We start from the raw sequence: 16,590 nt of genomic DNA, 5'->3' as shown, positions 1-16,590 counted from the left end.
ACAAGACTGAGGTCTTGAAAAAAGCGTTTGATTTACAATATTCTGTTTATTCATAAGAGAAAAATTGTGTGAAGTTTTGGTAACAAGATCCTTGCAAAGGACTGCAGTCATCAGAATTTATATTCCAATGTACGTATATTCTTTTTGCACCTCTATTTTACAATAATTTGATTATTGCATATGATTTGCATGTGCATTTCCTGTACTTATACTGGCTGAAGTACATGAAAGATTGCATATGGTTTCCAGCCATTACACAAGATATCTAGCAATGCCATAAAGTAGTTGAACAAAAGTTCACTGCACTTCCCCTGCAACAATGCAGTGTGCCATATGCCTGATTGAAGGCCCAAGTGGTGAGGGCATCCTCTCTTGTGTCCATAGGTGTGCGCAGGTCAGCCCACCCCTGCAAAAATTAAAAGACAGCAGCTACACATACTGCAGCTGCTGACTTTTAATAATCGGACACTTACCTGCCCTGGAGTCCATCATTGTCGGCACCGCAGCTGATGTTTCCATCAGCTGTCAGGTGCTGCCGCCTCCATTGCGAGTAAGGGAATCTGGCAGTGTAGCCTTATGGCTTCACACCGGGAACCCTACTGCGCATGCGCGAGGCGCCGCTCCTCTCTCCTACTGGCCCGGCAGCCGGGGAAGGAGGAGGGAGCCTGGCGGTGACGTCAATACCTGGGGCTGAGGCTCCCGGAAGTGGGGACAGCATACCTGTAAAATACAGGTATCCTTGTCCCCCCGAAAGGTGCTAAATGTGGCACCGGAGGGTTGGAGAAGTACAATGAGTGGAAGTTGCACATTTGAGTGGAACTCTGCTTTAAGGATGAACCCAAAGATCACACCCAGAGCATCAGAGGTTGTGGCTAAGGGTGAACGCATGCCATGGCTGCAATGCTATACTTTGCACCCATGGCAGAACTTATAGAGAGCAAAGCACATGTAAACGAGTCCTTCATTTTTAAACTATTTATATGAATTCGATTTTTTTTCAATTTTATTTAATTTTAGGTTTTATTTACATTTTTTTGTTGCCCTATTGAGGGGGCTTTGGTGAAATATCAGGGGTTTAAACAGACCCCTGATGTCTGACATTTAAGACTGAGAACTGAGGACATAGATCAGGGATATGCAATTAGCGGACCTCCAGGTGTTACAAAACTACAAATCATGCCTCTGCCTCTGGGTGTCATGCTTGTGGCTGTCAGAGTCTGGCTATGCCTCATGGGACTTATAGTTCTGCAACAGCTGGAGGTCCGCTAATTGCATATCCCTGACATAGATCATCAGTCCCTTTTCTCTGCAGCCTCAGTTGCAGATGAATGAATAGGAAGCGCTCACAGACTTCCTATTCATTCACAAAATTAAGTTACTTTTTTTAAATAACCAACATGTTATTCTTCCCCCAATCCTCCTCCTTTGGGATCCCCCTTAAGTGCTCCTCCTCTTCATGGTGTACCACCATTCACTGCTACCTTTTGTAGCACACCTGCAGGCTCAATCCTACCCGCGTCCATAGACATAGACAGCATGGCTCGGCCCCACTCCAGCTCATTCGCCACAGGATTTGACTGACAGAAAAGGGAGCCAATGACTCCTTCTGCTCAGAAAAGCCTGCAAGAGCCTCTAAAGATGGGCACAGCGCTGGATCGAGTGAAGGTTTGTGTAGCTCAATGATTCTCAATTCCAGTGATCAAGGCGCCCCAACAGGTCATGTTTTCTGGCTTAGCAATTACCATAGCCATTTCATCTAAGGGAAATCCTGAAAACATGACCTGTTGGGGCGCCTTGAGGACTGGTGTTGAGAATCACTTGTATAGTGTAAGGGGGGGGGGGGGGATGAGGCGTCGATATTACTACCTAAACATATTTTTTTCCTTAATGCATAGAATGCGGTTTAGCCTTTAGAACCCCTTTATCGTACAGCACTGTATTTTATGACTGCAAGCACTGAAGACCCGGATTGCTCTGTAGGCCCATGCTCTCTGTGTAACTCACATTTTTTTAAACCCAGGCATGATCTTAAATTTGCATTAAAATAATTTGCGTAAAATGAGAACCCCCATGTAAATAACTCCCTTCATCCTTGCAGTACTATGTCTATTAGCACACAATAGATTCCTTTATTAGATGTATCTGAAATAGCTCATGAATGCCGTTCTTAAACATGAAATCTTTTATGTGTGAATGAGTGTTTGATTGCATAACACTGACATCAATGTTATTATTTTTCTTAGTACGCCATTTTCAGTTTTAATTTAGACTTTTCTGTCACTCACTATGTCCTCAATGACCCCTTCTGTGCACATAATCTCATTACAGCCAGAAAATGGGGCATCTCATTGCATGGGAAGGCCACCCTGCTGCTAGATGGTAATGTGAAGCCCATTATGGTGGACACAGACACTTCCTGAGTAAATATCTGTTTTGCTAAAGCAATGTGCTTGGAGTAAGAGTGTAAGGCCTCATACACACGACTGAGGAACTCGTCGGAAAAGACACATCGTTTTCCTCGACGAGTTCCTTGTTCGGCTTGTCGAGAAACTCGATAAGCTTGCTTTGCATACACACGGTCAAGACCAAATCTCCTCGTTCTCAAACGCGGTGACGTACAACACGTACGACGGCAGGGGAAGTTTGATTCCACTGGCACAACCCTTGTGGCTGCTTTTACTAATCTCATGTTACTGCGTGTTAAGTAAAAGTTTGGTGAGAGACGATTTGCAATTTTTTAGTCTGTTACAGCGTGACAAATGTGCGATCTCCATTACAAACGCTACTTTTACCGAAGGTGCGCTCCCGTCTCATACTTTATTCTTAACATGCGCAGGTTTCTTAGCATAAACACGCTCGCGTTTCTCGTCGAAAACCAGCCCGACGAGGAACACGATGAGGAAATTGAGACTGCAGGCATGTACAACTTTGGATGCCTGATATTCATATTAGTTTTCAACATTTTAAAATGACAGTCTCCTTAAAGAAAATAGCTGAAAACCACTCTGAATGGCAGGATCAGAAGCCCTTGTGTTTGGGTACTATTGCCGATGACTAACCCAAGGCCCTTGCATTTTCTGAAATGATTAGCATGCTTCATCCAACCATGTGAACTTCTTCTAGCAAACTGAGCTAGAGCTATAAAAGTGACTTCCAGTGTCTGGACATCTATAATCCTCGATGTGCCAGCCTTAAAAATTCCAGATATGATTATTTTATACATAGTTACATTGGTCCAGTTTCAACCAATGTATGCATATACCATATCTGGCTGATGCCCCTGGAAGCTGGAAAGTAGACACCGTTTTCAAGTCCCATGCCGAGCAGATGCCCTTCTGCATTCTGATCAAAGATGGTTGGCTGTCCAGCAAGTGCAATCTTTTGCCAATGCTTTGCATCATCAATAAAGTGTTCTCTGGCTGGATGAGCTAAAGATCATGACGTCACTGCACTCATCCTTTACTTTCATTCTGAAAATTCAAAGCACTCTCTAAATGGTGCCTGTGCTAAACGGCTGACCTCCGGTATTCATAATGCAGAAGGACAGCCGATTAGCACAGGACCCCAAAGCAAGTGGAGATTGCTGGAGTATGGTATATACAGAGTATATACAGAGTCACACTGGTCCAAGCTGGACTAATGCAACTATGTATAAAATATGTTTATCCCTGAAAGTCCTCTTTAAGCTGCCCATATAAGCAAAGCAGAGATAAAGGGGGGTATTTTTTTTATAATGTGAGTAAAAGCATGCCCCCCCCCCCCCCCATCCCAACCACACACAAAAAGCGTAAGACTAAATTAAACTTACCGTCCATTTCTATGATGGAACGGACAGATCGCGAGAGCTCTTTAGCTTCTGTTGCAATGGCTCCTGTTACGCCAAGTCTAGATTTTCCCAATCTTGGTAGATGAGAGAATGTGGGGATTCGTTCACTGTTTAAAAAAAATAACATCCTGAGTACAGCCACCAACAAAAAGCATTTCACAAAGTAACAAGATGTCTTTTTTTGCTTTAACAAAATCAGTTTAGTAAATAATGCTGTGTAGAGTAAGGCCCCATACACACGAGAGGATTTATCCGCGGATACGGTCCAGCGGACCGTATCCGCGGATAAATCCTCTCGAGGATTTCAGCAGATTTCTATGCGATGGCGTGTACACACCATCGCATTGAAATCCGCGCCGAAATCCTCTGGCGATGACGTGTCGCGCCGTCGACGCTGTCATATAAGGAATTCCACGCATGCGTCAAATCATTACGACGCGTGCGGGGAATCCCTTTGGACGGATGGATCCGGTGAGTCTGTACAGACGAGCGGATCCATCCGTTGGGATGGATTCCAGCAGATGGATTTGTTGAGCATGTCAGCAAATATCCATCTGCTGGAAATCCATCCCAGGGGAGATTTATCCGCGGATAAATATCCGCCGGAGTGTACACACCATAGAATCTATCCGCTGAAACCCATTCGATGGGATTTATCTGCGGATAGATTCTATGGTGTGTATGGGGCCTAAGGACGAGCAAGTCTTCCAATGGTAACATTTTTAGTGTATTTTGAAAGAGTATTTTTTAAAAGAGAAGCTCGGTAATGGGAAAAAAACAGGGCCGGATTCGGCCTGTGGGCCTTGTGTTTGACACCTGTGCTTTATAATGTTAGATCAGTATAGCTTTGCATACAGGTAAACAGGAACCAGGCTACACATGCGGTCTGATTTCCAGTATAGGAGCTAAGAGGGGTGAGAGAACCAATTTTGTTTAAGAAAGTTACAGTCAAAAATAATGTAAAACATACAAATAGGAGACCAAAGTACATCTTGTACTCCTCTAAAAAGTCCAAGGTATAGACCGACCTCCTATGTTTCCACTTTACTAATGTGAATATAAGCCAGCCCCAGCAGAAATCTTTACCAGGATAATGAGCAAGAAAGAAAAAAACTAGGTCACGGATCAAGTAAGTTCAGTGCTATTACAGATGATATGTGCAGCTTAATATGGTTATTATAAAGGCAATCATGTGACCGCACACGGAACAGACCACACTGAACCCATGTCAGCCTCTCTATGTAAAGCCATTGCTCACATGCTGCTGCTGCTGCTGCTACATTTAATGTATTAAAAAGAAAAGAGAATAGGTTTCCTTTTGATGATTACTATAATTTACATGGTAGATTAAGGCAATGACCTTTATCTTTTAACTTTACATCCGGTTAAGCTATTAAGGCCTAGGAGGGCTGTTTGTAGCCTTTTATCTGTTATTAGATATACTGTAATGGGTTTTCAACTAATTTACTAAAATAAAAAGTTAAACTCTTTTATCTAGTTTCATGGCTTGCAATTAGCTGTGACCTGTCCCATCTCCTATCTGTAATTTTACAAAGTCGGCCCAAATAGATTCCTGACATATCACAATATACAGAAACCATCTAATTTTCCAAAATACTCCACTTTGTCATTAAAATCAGTCCTTAACCACTTCCGGACCGCCGCATGTATATGTACGTCGGCAGAATGGCACGTACAGGCACATTGGCGTACCTGTACGTCCCTGCCTAGACGTGGGTCGAGGGTCCGATCGGGAACCCCCCGCCCCCTCGCGATCGCTCCCCAGAGCTGAAGAACGGGGAGAGCCGTATGTAAACACGGCTTCCCTGTGCTTCACTGTGGCGACTGCATCGATCAAAAAACAAGAAACCGCGCTAATGGCTCCCCCCCGCCCTCTGACCCTAGGCAGCAGCTGGCGTGCGAAAACACAAAGACAAGGTAAACAAAAGAAAGCCGCGCCACAAACAGTCTATTTAGGCACACAGTCTATGAGGGTGTAATTTGGTCCGTAGTTGATTAGATGGCACTTGTAAGATCACGGGTTATTCAGATACAATCCTGGCAATGGTAGCTCCTACGTTCCACACCACCCAGTGACACATATACACAAAGTGACCCTCCACCGGAAAGAAAAGCCGCTTACCAGAGTGATCCCTTTTATAGGGAGACTCGATCGATGACATCAGACCTACAGCCACACCCCCCTACAGTTGTAAACACACACTAGGTGAACCCTAACTCCTACAGCGCCCCCTTGTGGTTAACTCCCAAACTGCAACTGTCATTTTCACAATAAAGAATGCAATTTAAACGCATTTTTTGCTGTGAAAATGACTATGGTCGCAAAAATGTGTCAAAATTGTCCGAAGTGTCCGCCATAATGTCGTAGTCACGAAAAAAATCGCTGATCGCTGCCATTAGTAGTAAAAAAGAAAAAAAATAATAAAACTATCCCCTATTTTGTAAACGCTATAAATTTTGCGCAAACCAATCGATAAACGCTTATTGCGATTTTTTTTTTACCATAAATAGGTAGAAGAATACGTATCGGCCTAAACTGAGGAAATTTTTTTTTTATATTTATGTTTTTGGGGGATATTTATTATAGCAAAAAGTAAAAAATATTGAATTTTTTTCAAAATTGTCGCTTTATTTTTGTTTATAGCGCAAAAAATAAAAACCGCAGAGGTTATCAAATACCACCAAAAGAAAGCTTTATTTGTGGGGAAAAAAAGGACGCCAATTTTGTTTGAGAGCCACGTCGCACGACCGCGCAATTGTCTGTTAAAGCGACGCAGTGCCGAATTGTAAAAACCCCTTGGGTCATTTAGCAGCATATTGGTCCGGTCCTTAAAGTGGTTAAAGTGGTTGTAAACCATTACATATACCTAGTGAAGTGACTGGCCTCAGGTCATACACAGAAATAAAAAAAATACTCCCAGATAAGTTGTACCTGTTTATATACCATCTTTTCTCCTCTACAGCTGTTCAAAGTCCAGAATTTATAAAGCTGGTCTAAGAAAAAAAGGGCGGAGAGCTGAAGTTACATACTGCAGAGCTCAGTGAGGAGAGCTCTGAGAGCCAATTGGAGGCAAGGGACACACCCTCCTTCACACAGCACACAGGAACAGAGCAGAGGCTGTCAATCAGCTGGAGGTCCCTCCCCTGTCACCTGTTTTTACTTAGTGTCAGGAATACTTGTCAGAAGTGATTCATGCTGATAGCAAGTGAATGTCACAAGTAAGGATGAGCTCTGGCGTGTTCGCATGCTAAACGTGCAGAACCCGCCAGGAAGTGTGCACGGCGCTGCGCTAATCACGGCCAGGGAGACATTTCCCGATCTCTGCAGCCGAGCATCGGGACAATGTCTGCCTGGCTGTGATTAGCGCAGCGCAGGTGCCGACTTCCTGGCGGGCTCTGCACGTGTAGCATGCGAACAGGCCAGAGCTCATCCTTAGTCACACGATAGAATATCACAGACTGTGGACAATTTTGCATTTAATTTGGAAATCAAGGTCCCAGAGTCTAAAAGGAAGAGTGGAGAGGGACATAATCCAAGTTGGATGAGGTCCAGAGTGAAGTTCTATGCGAACACACCGGAGCTCATCCTTAGTCAGAAGTGATTCATGCTGATAGCAAGTGAATGTCACAAGTAAGGATGAGCTCTGGCGTGTTCGCATGCTACATGTGCAGAACCCGCCAGGAAGTGTGCACGGCGCTGCGCTAATCACAGCCAGGGAGACATTTCCCGATCTCTGCAGCCAAGCATCGGGACAATGTCTCCCTGGCTGTGATTAGCGCAGCGCCGTGCACACTTCCTGGCGGGCTCTGCACGTGTAGCATGCGAACAGGCCAGAGCTCATCCTTAGTCACAAGATAGAATATCACAGACTGTGGACAATTTTGCATTTAATTTGGAAATCAAGGTCCCAGAGTCTAAAAGGAAGAGTGGAAAGGCACAGAATCCAAGTTGGATGAGGTCCAGAGTGAAGTTTCCACAGTCAGTGATGATTTGGGGAGCTATGTCATCTGCTGGTGTTGGTCCACCATGTTTTATCAAATCCAAAGTCAACGCCGCTCTCTAGCAGGAAATTCTAGAGTACTTCCCTCTGCTGACCAGCTTTATGGAGATGCTGATTTAATTTTCCAGCAGGACTTGGCACCTGCCCACACTGCAAGTACCAATACCTGGTTTAATGACCGTGGTATCACTGTGCTTGATTGGCCAGAAAACTCGCCTGACCTAAACCCCATAGAGAATCTGTGTGGTATTGTCAAGAGGAAGATGAGAGACACCAGACCCAACAATGCAGAGGAGCTGAAGGCCGCCTTTTCGCATATATACTGCGGCAAGGTGGCTTGGCTGCGCAAACTGACATTTCTGTATGGTCTGTGCATGTGATAGTGTGGGTACGCCGGGGGTGCGCGTGCATGGAACTGGCAGACTCAATGTCCGCCGGCCACCCGGGATCACGGTACAGAGAGTCAGAACAGAGATCTGCCTATGTAAACAAGGCAGATCCCCATTCTGACAGGGGACAACAGGAAGATCTGCTGTTCCTAGTGATCAGGGATTCCTCTGTGTTGTCCCAGTAAGCCCATTCTCCACATGGTTAGAACTCACCCAGAGAACACAGTTAACCCCTAAATTGCCCCTAATGCCACGTACACACGATCGGTTCATCCGATGAAAACGGACCGATGGATTTTTTTCATCAGATATCCGATGAAGCTGACTTTCATCAGTCTTGTCTACACACCATCAGTTAAAAATCCGTTTGTTTCATAACGCGGTGACGTAAAACACTACGACGTGCTGAGAAAAATGAAGTTCAATGCTTCCGAGCATGCGTGGACTTGATTCTGAGCATGCATGGATTTTTAACCGATGGACTTGCCCACAGACGATCGTTTTTTTCTATCGTTTTTTTAACCATCAGATCATTTTAAAAACAGGTTCTAATTTTTTTCACCGATGGGAAAAAAAAACGATGGGGCCCAAATACGATCGGTTCGTCCGATGAAAACAATCCATCGGACCGTTTTCATCAGACGAACCAATCGTGTGTACGCGGCATTAGAGTTAACCCCATCTCTGCCTGTGTCATTTATATGTCATTAATCGGTGTCTTTTTTTTTTAGCACTGATCACCGTATTGATGTCACTGGTCCCCAAAAAGTGTTACTTTGGGCCAGATTTGTCCGCCGCAATGTCGCAGTCCCACTAAAAATCGCAGATTGCCACCATTACCAGTAAAAACAATAAAAATAATTTAAAAAATCCCTAAATCTATCCCCTATTTTGTAGACGTTATAACTTTTGTGCAAACCAATCAATATACTATTATTGGGATTTTTTTTTAACAAAAATATGTAGCAGAATACATATTGGTCTAAACTAATGAAGACATTTTATTTTTTATTTGGATGTCTATTATAGCAGAAAGTAAAACATTTTGTTTTTTTCAAAATTGTCGCTTTTTTTGATTATAGCACAAAAAATAAAAACCACAGAGGTGATCAAATACCACCAAAAGAAAGCTCTATTTGTGGGGAAAAAAAGGGCATCAATTTTGTTTGGGTACAGCATTGCACGCCCACGCAATTGTCATTTAAAGCGATGCAGTGCCGTATCGCCAAAAATGGCCTGGTCACGAAGGGGTAAATCCTTCCGGGGCTGAAGTGGATAAAATACAACACATGAAATATGTGGGAACATTTGTCAAATACTCACCATAGATTTAATGTAGAACCTTGATCATCAGAGAGAACCTCATGAATGTTCTGAAAGTATAACCACAGTATTATTATTATATACAGGATTTATATAGTGCCAATAGTTTATGCAGTGTTTTACAAAATAAAAGGGAGACATTACAGTTACAATACAATAAAATACAGGTTAAGGGTTAAGAGGGTCCTGCTCAGAGCAACCAATTTACCGTGGGTAGGCAACCAGGGCCCTCCAGCTGTGGTGAAACTACAAATCCCATCAGCCCTCTTGCAATGTCTCATGGGACTTTTTGCATTTGACCATAAATTACAATTTAAACTTTTTCCCCCCTTAATTTTTCTATGTAGTCACTTGCAGTGGTGGCCGTGTCCATTAGGGGCACCGGAGCGCCCCCCTATCCAAGGCCGCCACCCCCATACTCTATCTACGGCAGCTATTTTGACAGGACACCGCCAACCCCTATTAATGCATCCAGACCCTTTTAGGACGCCGGGTGTGTAAATTACAGCAGCGGAAGTTTTTTTGAAGCACCAGATTAGAGACGGAGGCTCTAATACAGGGTTTGACAAATTTGCTTGGAATCTAGGAGCCAGCTAAAAAAGTTAGGAGCCAGAAAACGCACCCCGTCCCGACAAGCTTGCGCGCAGAAGCAAACACATACATGAGCAGCGCCCGCATATGTAAACGGTGTTCAAACCACACATGTGAGGTATCGCTGCGATTGGTAGAGCGAGAGCAATAATTCTAGCCCTAGACCTCCTCTGTAACTCAAAACATGCAACCTGTAGATTTTTTTAGACATCACCTATGAAGATTTTAAAGGGTAAAAGTTTGTCGGCATTCCACGAGTGGACGCAATTTTGAAGCGTGACATGTTGGGTATGAATTTACTCGGCGTAACATTATCTTTCATAATATTAAAAAAAATGGGGATAACTTTACTGTTGTCTTATTTTTTAATTAAAAAAAGTGAAATTTTTTCCCAAAAAAGTGCACTTGTAAGACCGCTGCGCAAATACGGCGTGACAGAAAGTATTGCAACGATCGCCATTTTATTCTCTAGGGTGTTGGGATAAAATATATATAATGTTTGGGGGTTCCAATTAGAGGGAAGAAGATGGCAGTGAAAATAGTGAAAAATGACATTAGAATTGTAATGCTTAACTTGTAATACCAACGGCCACCACCAGATGGCGCCAGCTCACACAAGGAAGAGCTGGGGACGCTATTTATAGTCGCCATGGCGACCGGGATTTGTCGAGCCCTGCTCTAATAGGCTTCAAAATAGGGGCCCACCCAGGTGTTACAACTGCGAATGAATATTCGCTATTGAAACACTGATCCTCAATCTGGCCAATCAGAAGCAGGTCCGAGACTCGTTTTCTGATTGGCCGAAAAGAGAAGCGTCCCAATTGGCCATCAAGGTTATTTGGGTATAACTTTGCACCTGACGAGGTCATCACAGTACAACCATTTAGATGCCATATACAGTGCATCCGGAAAGTATTCACAGCACTTCACTTTTTTTAACATTTTATTATGTTACAGCCTTATTCCAAAATGGATTAAATTCATTATTTCCCTCAAAATTCTACAAACAATACCCCATAATTATAATTAATTTTTTGGGGAATTTATGTGATTGACAAACACAAAGTGGTGCATAATTGTGAAGTGGAAGGAAAAATTATAAATGATTTTTTTTACATATAAATATCTGAAAAATGTGGCGTACATTTGTATTCAGCCCCCTTTACTCTGATACCCCCTAACTAAAATCTAGTGGAATCAATTGCCTTCAGAAGTCACCTAATTAGTAAATATAGTCCACTGCGTGTAATTTAATCTCAGTATAAATACAGCTGTTCTGTGAGGCCCTCAAAGGTTTGTTAAAGAACCAAGAGCATCATAAAGGCCAAAGAACACACCAGACAGGTCAGGGATAAAGTTGTGGAGAAGTATAAAGCAGGGTAAGGCCCCGTACACACGACCGAACATGTCTGCTGAAACTGGTCCGCAGACCAGTTTCAGCGGACATGTTCGGTCATCTGTACGTCCGACCGGACAATTTTCCGGCGGATCGGACAGGTTTCCAGCGGACAAATGTTTCTTAGCATGCTAAGAAACATGTCCGCTGGAAGCCTGTCCGTCAGACATGTTCGGTCGTCTGTACAGACTCACCGGACATGTCCGCTTGGCCGAAAGCCCTCGCATGCGTCGAAGTGATTCGACGCATGCGTGGAAGCATTGACCTTCCAGGGCCGCGCACGTCGCCGCGTCATCGGCGACGGCGCGGCCACGTCACCGCGTATCATGTCTGCGCGGATTTCTGTTTGATGGTGTGTACAACCATCAGACAGAAATCCGGCAGCGGACATGTCCGATGAAAATGGTCCGGCGGACCGTTTTCATCGGACAGTCCGTCCGTGTGTATGAGGCCTTAGGTTATAAAAAAATCTCCCAAGCTTTGAACATCTCACGGAGCTCTGTTCAATCCATCATCTGAAAATGGGAAGAGTATGGCACAACTGCCAACCTACCAAGACATGGCCGTCCACCTAAACTGACCGGCCGGGCAAGGAGAGCATTAATCAGAGAAGCAGCCAAGAGGCCCATGGTAACTCTGGAGGAGCTGCAGAGATCCACAGCTCAGGTGGGAGAATCTGTCCACAGGACAACTATTAGTCGTCTCTCCACAAATCTGCCCTTTACAGAAGAGTGGCAAGAAGAAAGCCATTGTTGAAAGAAAGCCATAAGAAGTCCCGTTTGTAAGAAGCCATGTGGGGGACACAACAAACATGAGGAAGAAGGTGCTCTGGTGAGATGAGACCAAAATTTTACTTTTTTGGCCTAAAAGCAAAGTGCTATCTGTGGCGGAAAACTGACACTGCACATCACCCTGAACACACCATCCCCACCGTGAAACATGGTGGCGGCAGCATCATGTTGTGAGATGCTTTTCTTCAGCAGGGACTGCCAGCCAACATCATCTTGACATGCTGGGCCAGATTCTCAAAAGAGATACGCCGGCGTATCTCCTGATACGCCGTCGTATCTCTGAGTCCGCCCGTCGTATCTATGCGCCTGATTCATAGAATCAGTTACGCATAGATAAGCGTTAGATCCGACAGGCGTAAGGCTCTTACGCTGTCGGATCTTAAATGCAATTTTTTTTTTTTGCCGCTAGGTGTCGCCGACGTCGTTTTCCCCGTCGAGTATGCAAATTAGCAAAATACGCGAATTCCTGAACGTACGCGCGGTCGACGCAGTGAAGTTACGACGTTTACGTTAGATTTGCGACGCGTAAAGTTGCCCCTGAGTATATGAGGCGCAGTCAATGTTAAGTATGGCCGTCGTTCCCGCGTAGAAATTAGAAAATTTATGTCGTTTGCGCAAGTCGTCCGTGAATAGGGCTGGACGCCATTTACGTTCACGTCGAAACCAATGACGTCCTTGCGATGTCATTTAGCGCAATGCACGTCGGGAAATTTTAGGGACGGCGCATGCGCAAGTACGTTCGGCGCGGGAACGCATCTAATTTAAATGATCCACGCCGCCTACCCAGATCATTTGAATTAGGCGGGCTTGCGCCGGGGGATTTACGCTACGCCGCCGCAACTTTACAGGCAAGTGCTTTGTGAATCAAGCACTTGCCCGTAAAACTTGCGGCGGCGTAACGTAAGTGAGATACATTACGCCGCCACAGAGATGCGGCGATCTACGAGAATCTGGCCCGCTGTGTTCATCTTTGTGTAGGCGAGTCCAATACCTTACCTGTATCTTTATATATACTACACTTAAACAGTGGCGATCTCTATCCCCCTTTTTAGGCTGCAAGAACATGACATCAAAAAATGGATGGTGGCATGGGACCCAGAGTACAGCTGCAGATCACAGCAGAACAAAGCTGGGTGTGCAAGTTTTTGGAGCATAAGCCAGCAAATAGGGTAAGAGGGGGTTAATAGCAAAATTAACTACGGGGAAGTTAGGTGGGTTGGTAAAGTTCTTTAACCAGAGGAGTCTTTGTATACAGTTAATTCGCACAGAAACACAGTATGTTCAGAACACAGGTTGTCCATACTTCTTCGCATCTATAAATATGAGTGGGAGACGTCTGATGACTTGTCTTGCCAATCTCAGCAGTGTCACTTATGTCTACGTAGCCTTTTCTAGATGTGTGTGGTGTAACTCCAAGGCAGTGAAGCAGAAGCCCTGCTGGAAAGTAAACCGAGATTCTGAAAACATCCCAGAATATACAGTGCAGCAGAAAACGACAGCGGGAGGCCTCAACTTGGAACTCATGCCTGTGCAGATGACATAATTACTTAACAGCAGAAAACATTTACAGTTTCTGTCTGATGCTGATCTCATTAAATAATATAACTTTTAAAGTTTACACATTACAAAGGGTCACTTTACCATATGTTCAAAACAGCGTGAGTAAAATTCATACCCAAGTTTCTTTTTGCTTACCGTATTTGCCGGCGTATAAGGCGACTGGACGTATTAGACGACCGCTTAATTTTCCAGCTAAAATGTTGATTTTTGGATATACTCGCCGTATAAGACGACCCCCCCCCCCACACTGTGCCATTGCCTCGCCTCACTGTGCCATTGCCTCGCCTCATTGTGCCATTGCCTCGCCTCACTGTGCCATTGCCTCGCCTCACTGTGCCATTGCCTCGCCTCACTGTGCCATTGCCTCGCCTCACTGTGCCATCGCCTCGCCTCACTGTGCCATTGCCTCGCCTCATTGTGCCATTGCCTCGCCTCACTGTGCCATTGCCTCGCCTCACTGTGCCATTGCCTCGCCTCATTGTGCCATTGCCTCGCCTCACTGTGCCATTGCCTCGCCTCACTGTGCCATTGCCTCGCCTCACTGTGCCATTGCCTCGCCTCACTGTGCCATCGCCTCGCCTCACTGTGCCATCGCCTCGCCTCACTGTGCCATCGCCTCGCCTCACTGTGCCATCGCCTCGCCTCACTGAGCCATCGCCTCGCCTCACTGCGCCATCGCCTCGCCTCACTGCGCCATCGCCTCGCCTCACTGCGCCATCGCCTCGCCTCACTGCGCCATCGCCTCGCCTCACTGCACCATTGCCTCGCCTCACTATGCCATTGCGTCGCCTCACTGTGCCATTGCCTCGCCTCACTGTGCCATTGCCTCACTGTGCCAGAGTGAGTCAGACTGCGGGCGTCCATTTTTTTAAAGCTGCGCCTCCTCCTCGTGCTTTTCCGTGATGGGCAGAACACTGAACACAGGCTCTGCTGGGAAACTGAGGCCCAGATTCAGAGAGACTTACGACGGCGTATCTCCAGATACGCCATCGTAAGTCCGAATGAGCGCCGTCGTATGTATGCGCCTGATTCATAGAATCAGTTACGCATACATTCTGCTAAGATATGAGCGGCGTAAGTCTCCTACGCCGTCGTATCTTGGGTGCATATTTACGCTGGCCGCTAGGTGGCGCTTCCGTTGATTTCCGCGTTGAATATGCAAATGAGCTAGATACGCCGATTCACGAACGTACATGCGCCCGTCGCATTTAGTTACGCCGTTTACGTAAGACATACGTCGGCGTAAAGATAAAGCATGTCTCTAGGTGGCGCAGCCCATGCAAAGTATGGACGTCGGAACAAGCGTATCTTTTTACATCGTTTGTGTAAGTCGTACGCGAATAGGGCTTTTGCGTAAGTTACGTTCACGTCGTAGGGAGTGTTCGACGTATCTTAGGCATTCTATCCGACGCATGCGCACTGGGATACGTCCACAGACGGCGCATGCGCCATTCGTTCAAAACGTCAATCATGTCGGGTCACGATTCATTAGAATAAAACACGCCCACCTCTTCACAATTTGAATTAGGCGCGCTTACGCCGGCACATTTACGCTACGCCGCCGTAACTGAGGACGCAAGTGCTTTGTGAATACAGCACTTGCCTCTCTAAGTTGTGGCTTGGTAAATACGATACGCTACGCCCGCCCACACTTACGCCCGCCCTACGTGAATCTAGGCCTGAGTGTTCCGCCTATCACGGAACAGCACGAGGAGGAGGAGGAGGAGGAGCAGCTTTTAAAAAATGGACGCCCGCAGTCTGCATCCGGCGTATAAGACGACCCCCGATTTTTTAGCCATATTTTTAGGTAGAAAGGTCGTCTTATACGCCGGCAAATACGGTATGCCGAAACATGTATAACTAGACATTAGCTTGTTTTTATACTCTGAAAATACAATCTCACTTAGGCCCCTTTCCCACTTGTGCGACTTGTCCTGCGACTTGGGGACTGAAAAGTCGCATGAGAAGTCGTACACCATGATTTTCAATGAGTACCATTCATATCTGTGCGACTTTAAGTCGCACTGACTTCAAAGTAGTCCCTGTACTACTTTGGTCTTACTTTGATGCAAGTTACACAGGCATTCCTTGATATAGCTGCAAAAAAGCGGCCGCAAATCCGCACGACTTTGAAATCGTGGTAGTGTGCAAATACTGCTGTTGCATATACTGTGCATAAATAAAAAACAAATGTTTTATTCCCCCCTCCCTATGTTTCCCCCCCCCCCCCTATGTCCCCCCCCTGTGTTTTTTACCCCCCCATGTTCTTTTTACTGCCCCCCTCCCTCCCTATGTTCTTTTTACTCCCCCCCCCGCTGCCTACCATACTGTGTGGCAGGAGATTCAGTTTCCTGTTCCCGGCCGGACTGAAAGGAAGTGACAGGAAGAAGGAAGAGGAGCTCGACCACGCTACAGGGAAGGGGAAGAAGTGACGAGAGAGGCAGCAGTGCTGCAGCCGCCTGAGGCTCTCTATAGGTCAGGCGGCTGCGGCATTTATAGGAAGTGCGGCAAGGGCCCTGCTTGGGGCCCCAGGCCTGCTCGGGGCCCCAAGCAATTGCTTGATTTTCTTGCCTTGTCGCTGCAGGGCCTGAGGTTGGCCACATCCACTGCAGAACGAGGCACGGCAAGTCAGTCTTGGGAAAAGATCAGCTGCAGGGAGAACACAGCGGTCTCTAAGTTTAGCTAACCTTAT

The 16,590-nt window shown here is 45.7% G+C and overlaps 1 protein-coding gene across 4 annotated transcripts in view; it reads right to left on the bottom strand.

Annotated features, from left to right (window-relative positions):
- The window catches only part of STXBP4 (syntaxin binding protein 4), a 111,294-nt gene that overhangs the window by 34,590 nt on the left and 60,114 nt on the right, over nt 1-16,590 (bottom strand). For all 4 annotated transcript variants that reach the window (XM_040330680.1, XM_040330677.1, XM_040330679.1 and 1 more), the window contains 2 exons: nt 9,561-9,610; nt 3,809-3,933 (listed from right to left, as the gene is read on the bottom strand). In XM_040330680.1, coding sequence (XP_040186614.1) covers nt 3,809-3,933; nt 9,561-9,610 — 175 coding nt within the window. The remainder of the gene's footprint in view (nt 1-3,808; nt 3,934-9,560; nt 9,611-16,590) is intronic.

This window comes from Rana temporaria, chromosome 12 (assembly GCF_905171775.1).
Source record: "Rana temporaria chromosome 12, aRanTem1.1, whole genome shotgun sequence".
Lineage (NCBI taxonomy): Eukaryota > Metazoa > Chordata > Amphibia > Anura > Ranidae > Rana > Rana temporaria.
The sequence above is the reverse complement of the archived record's forward strand: the minus strand, read 5'-3'. Positions and strand labels throughout refer to the sequence as shown.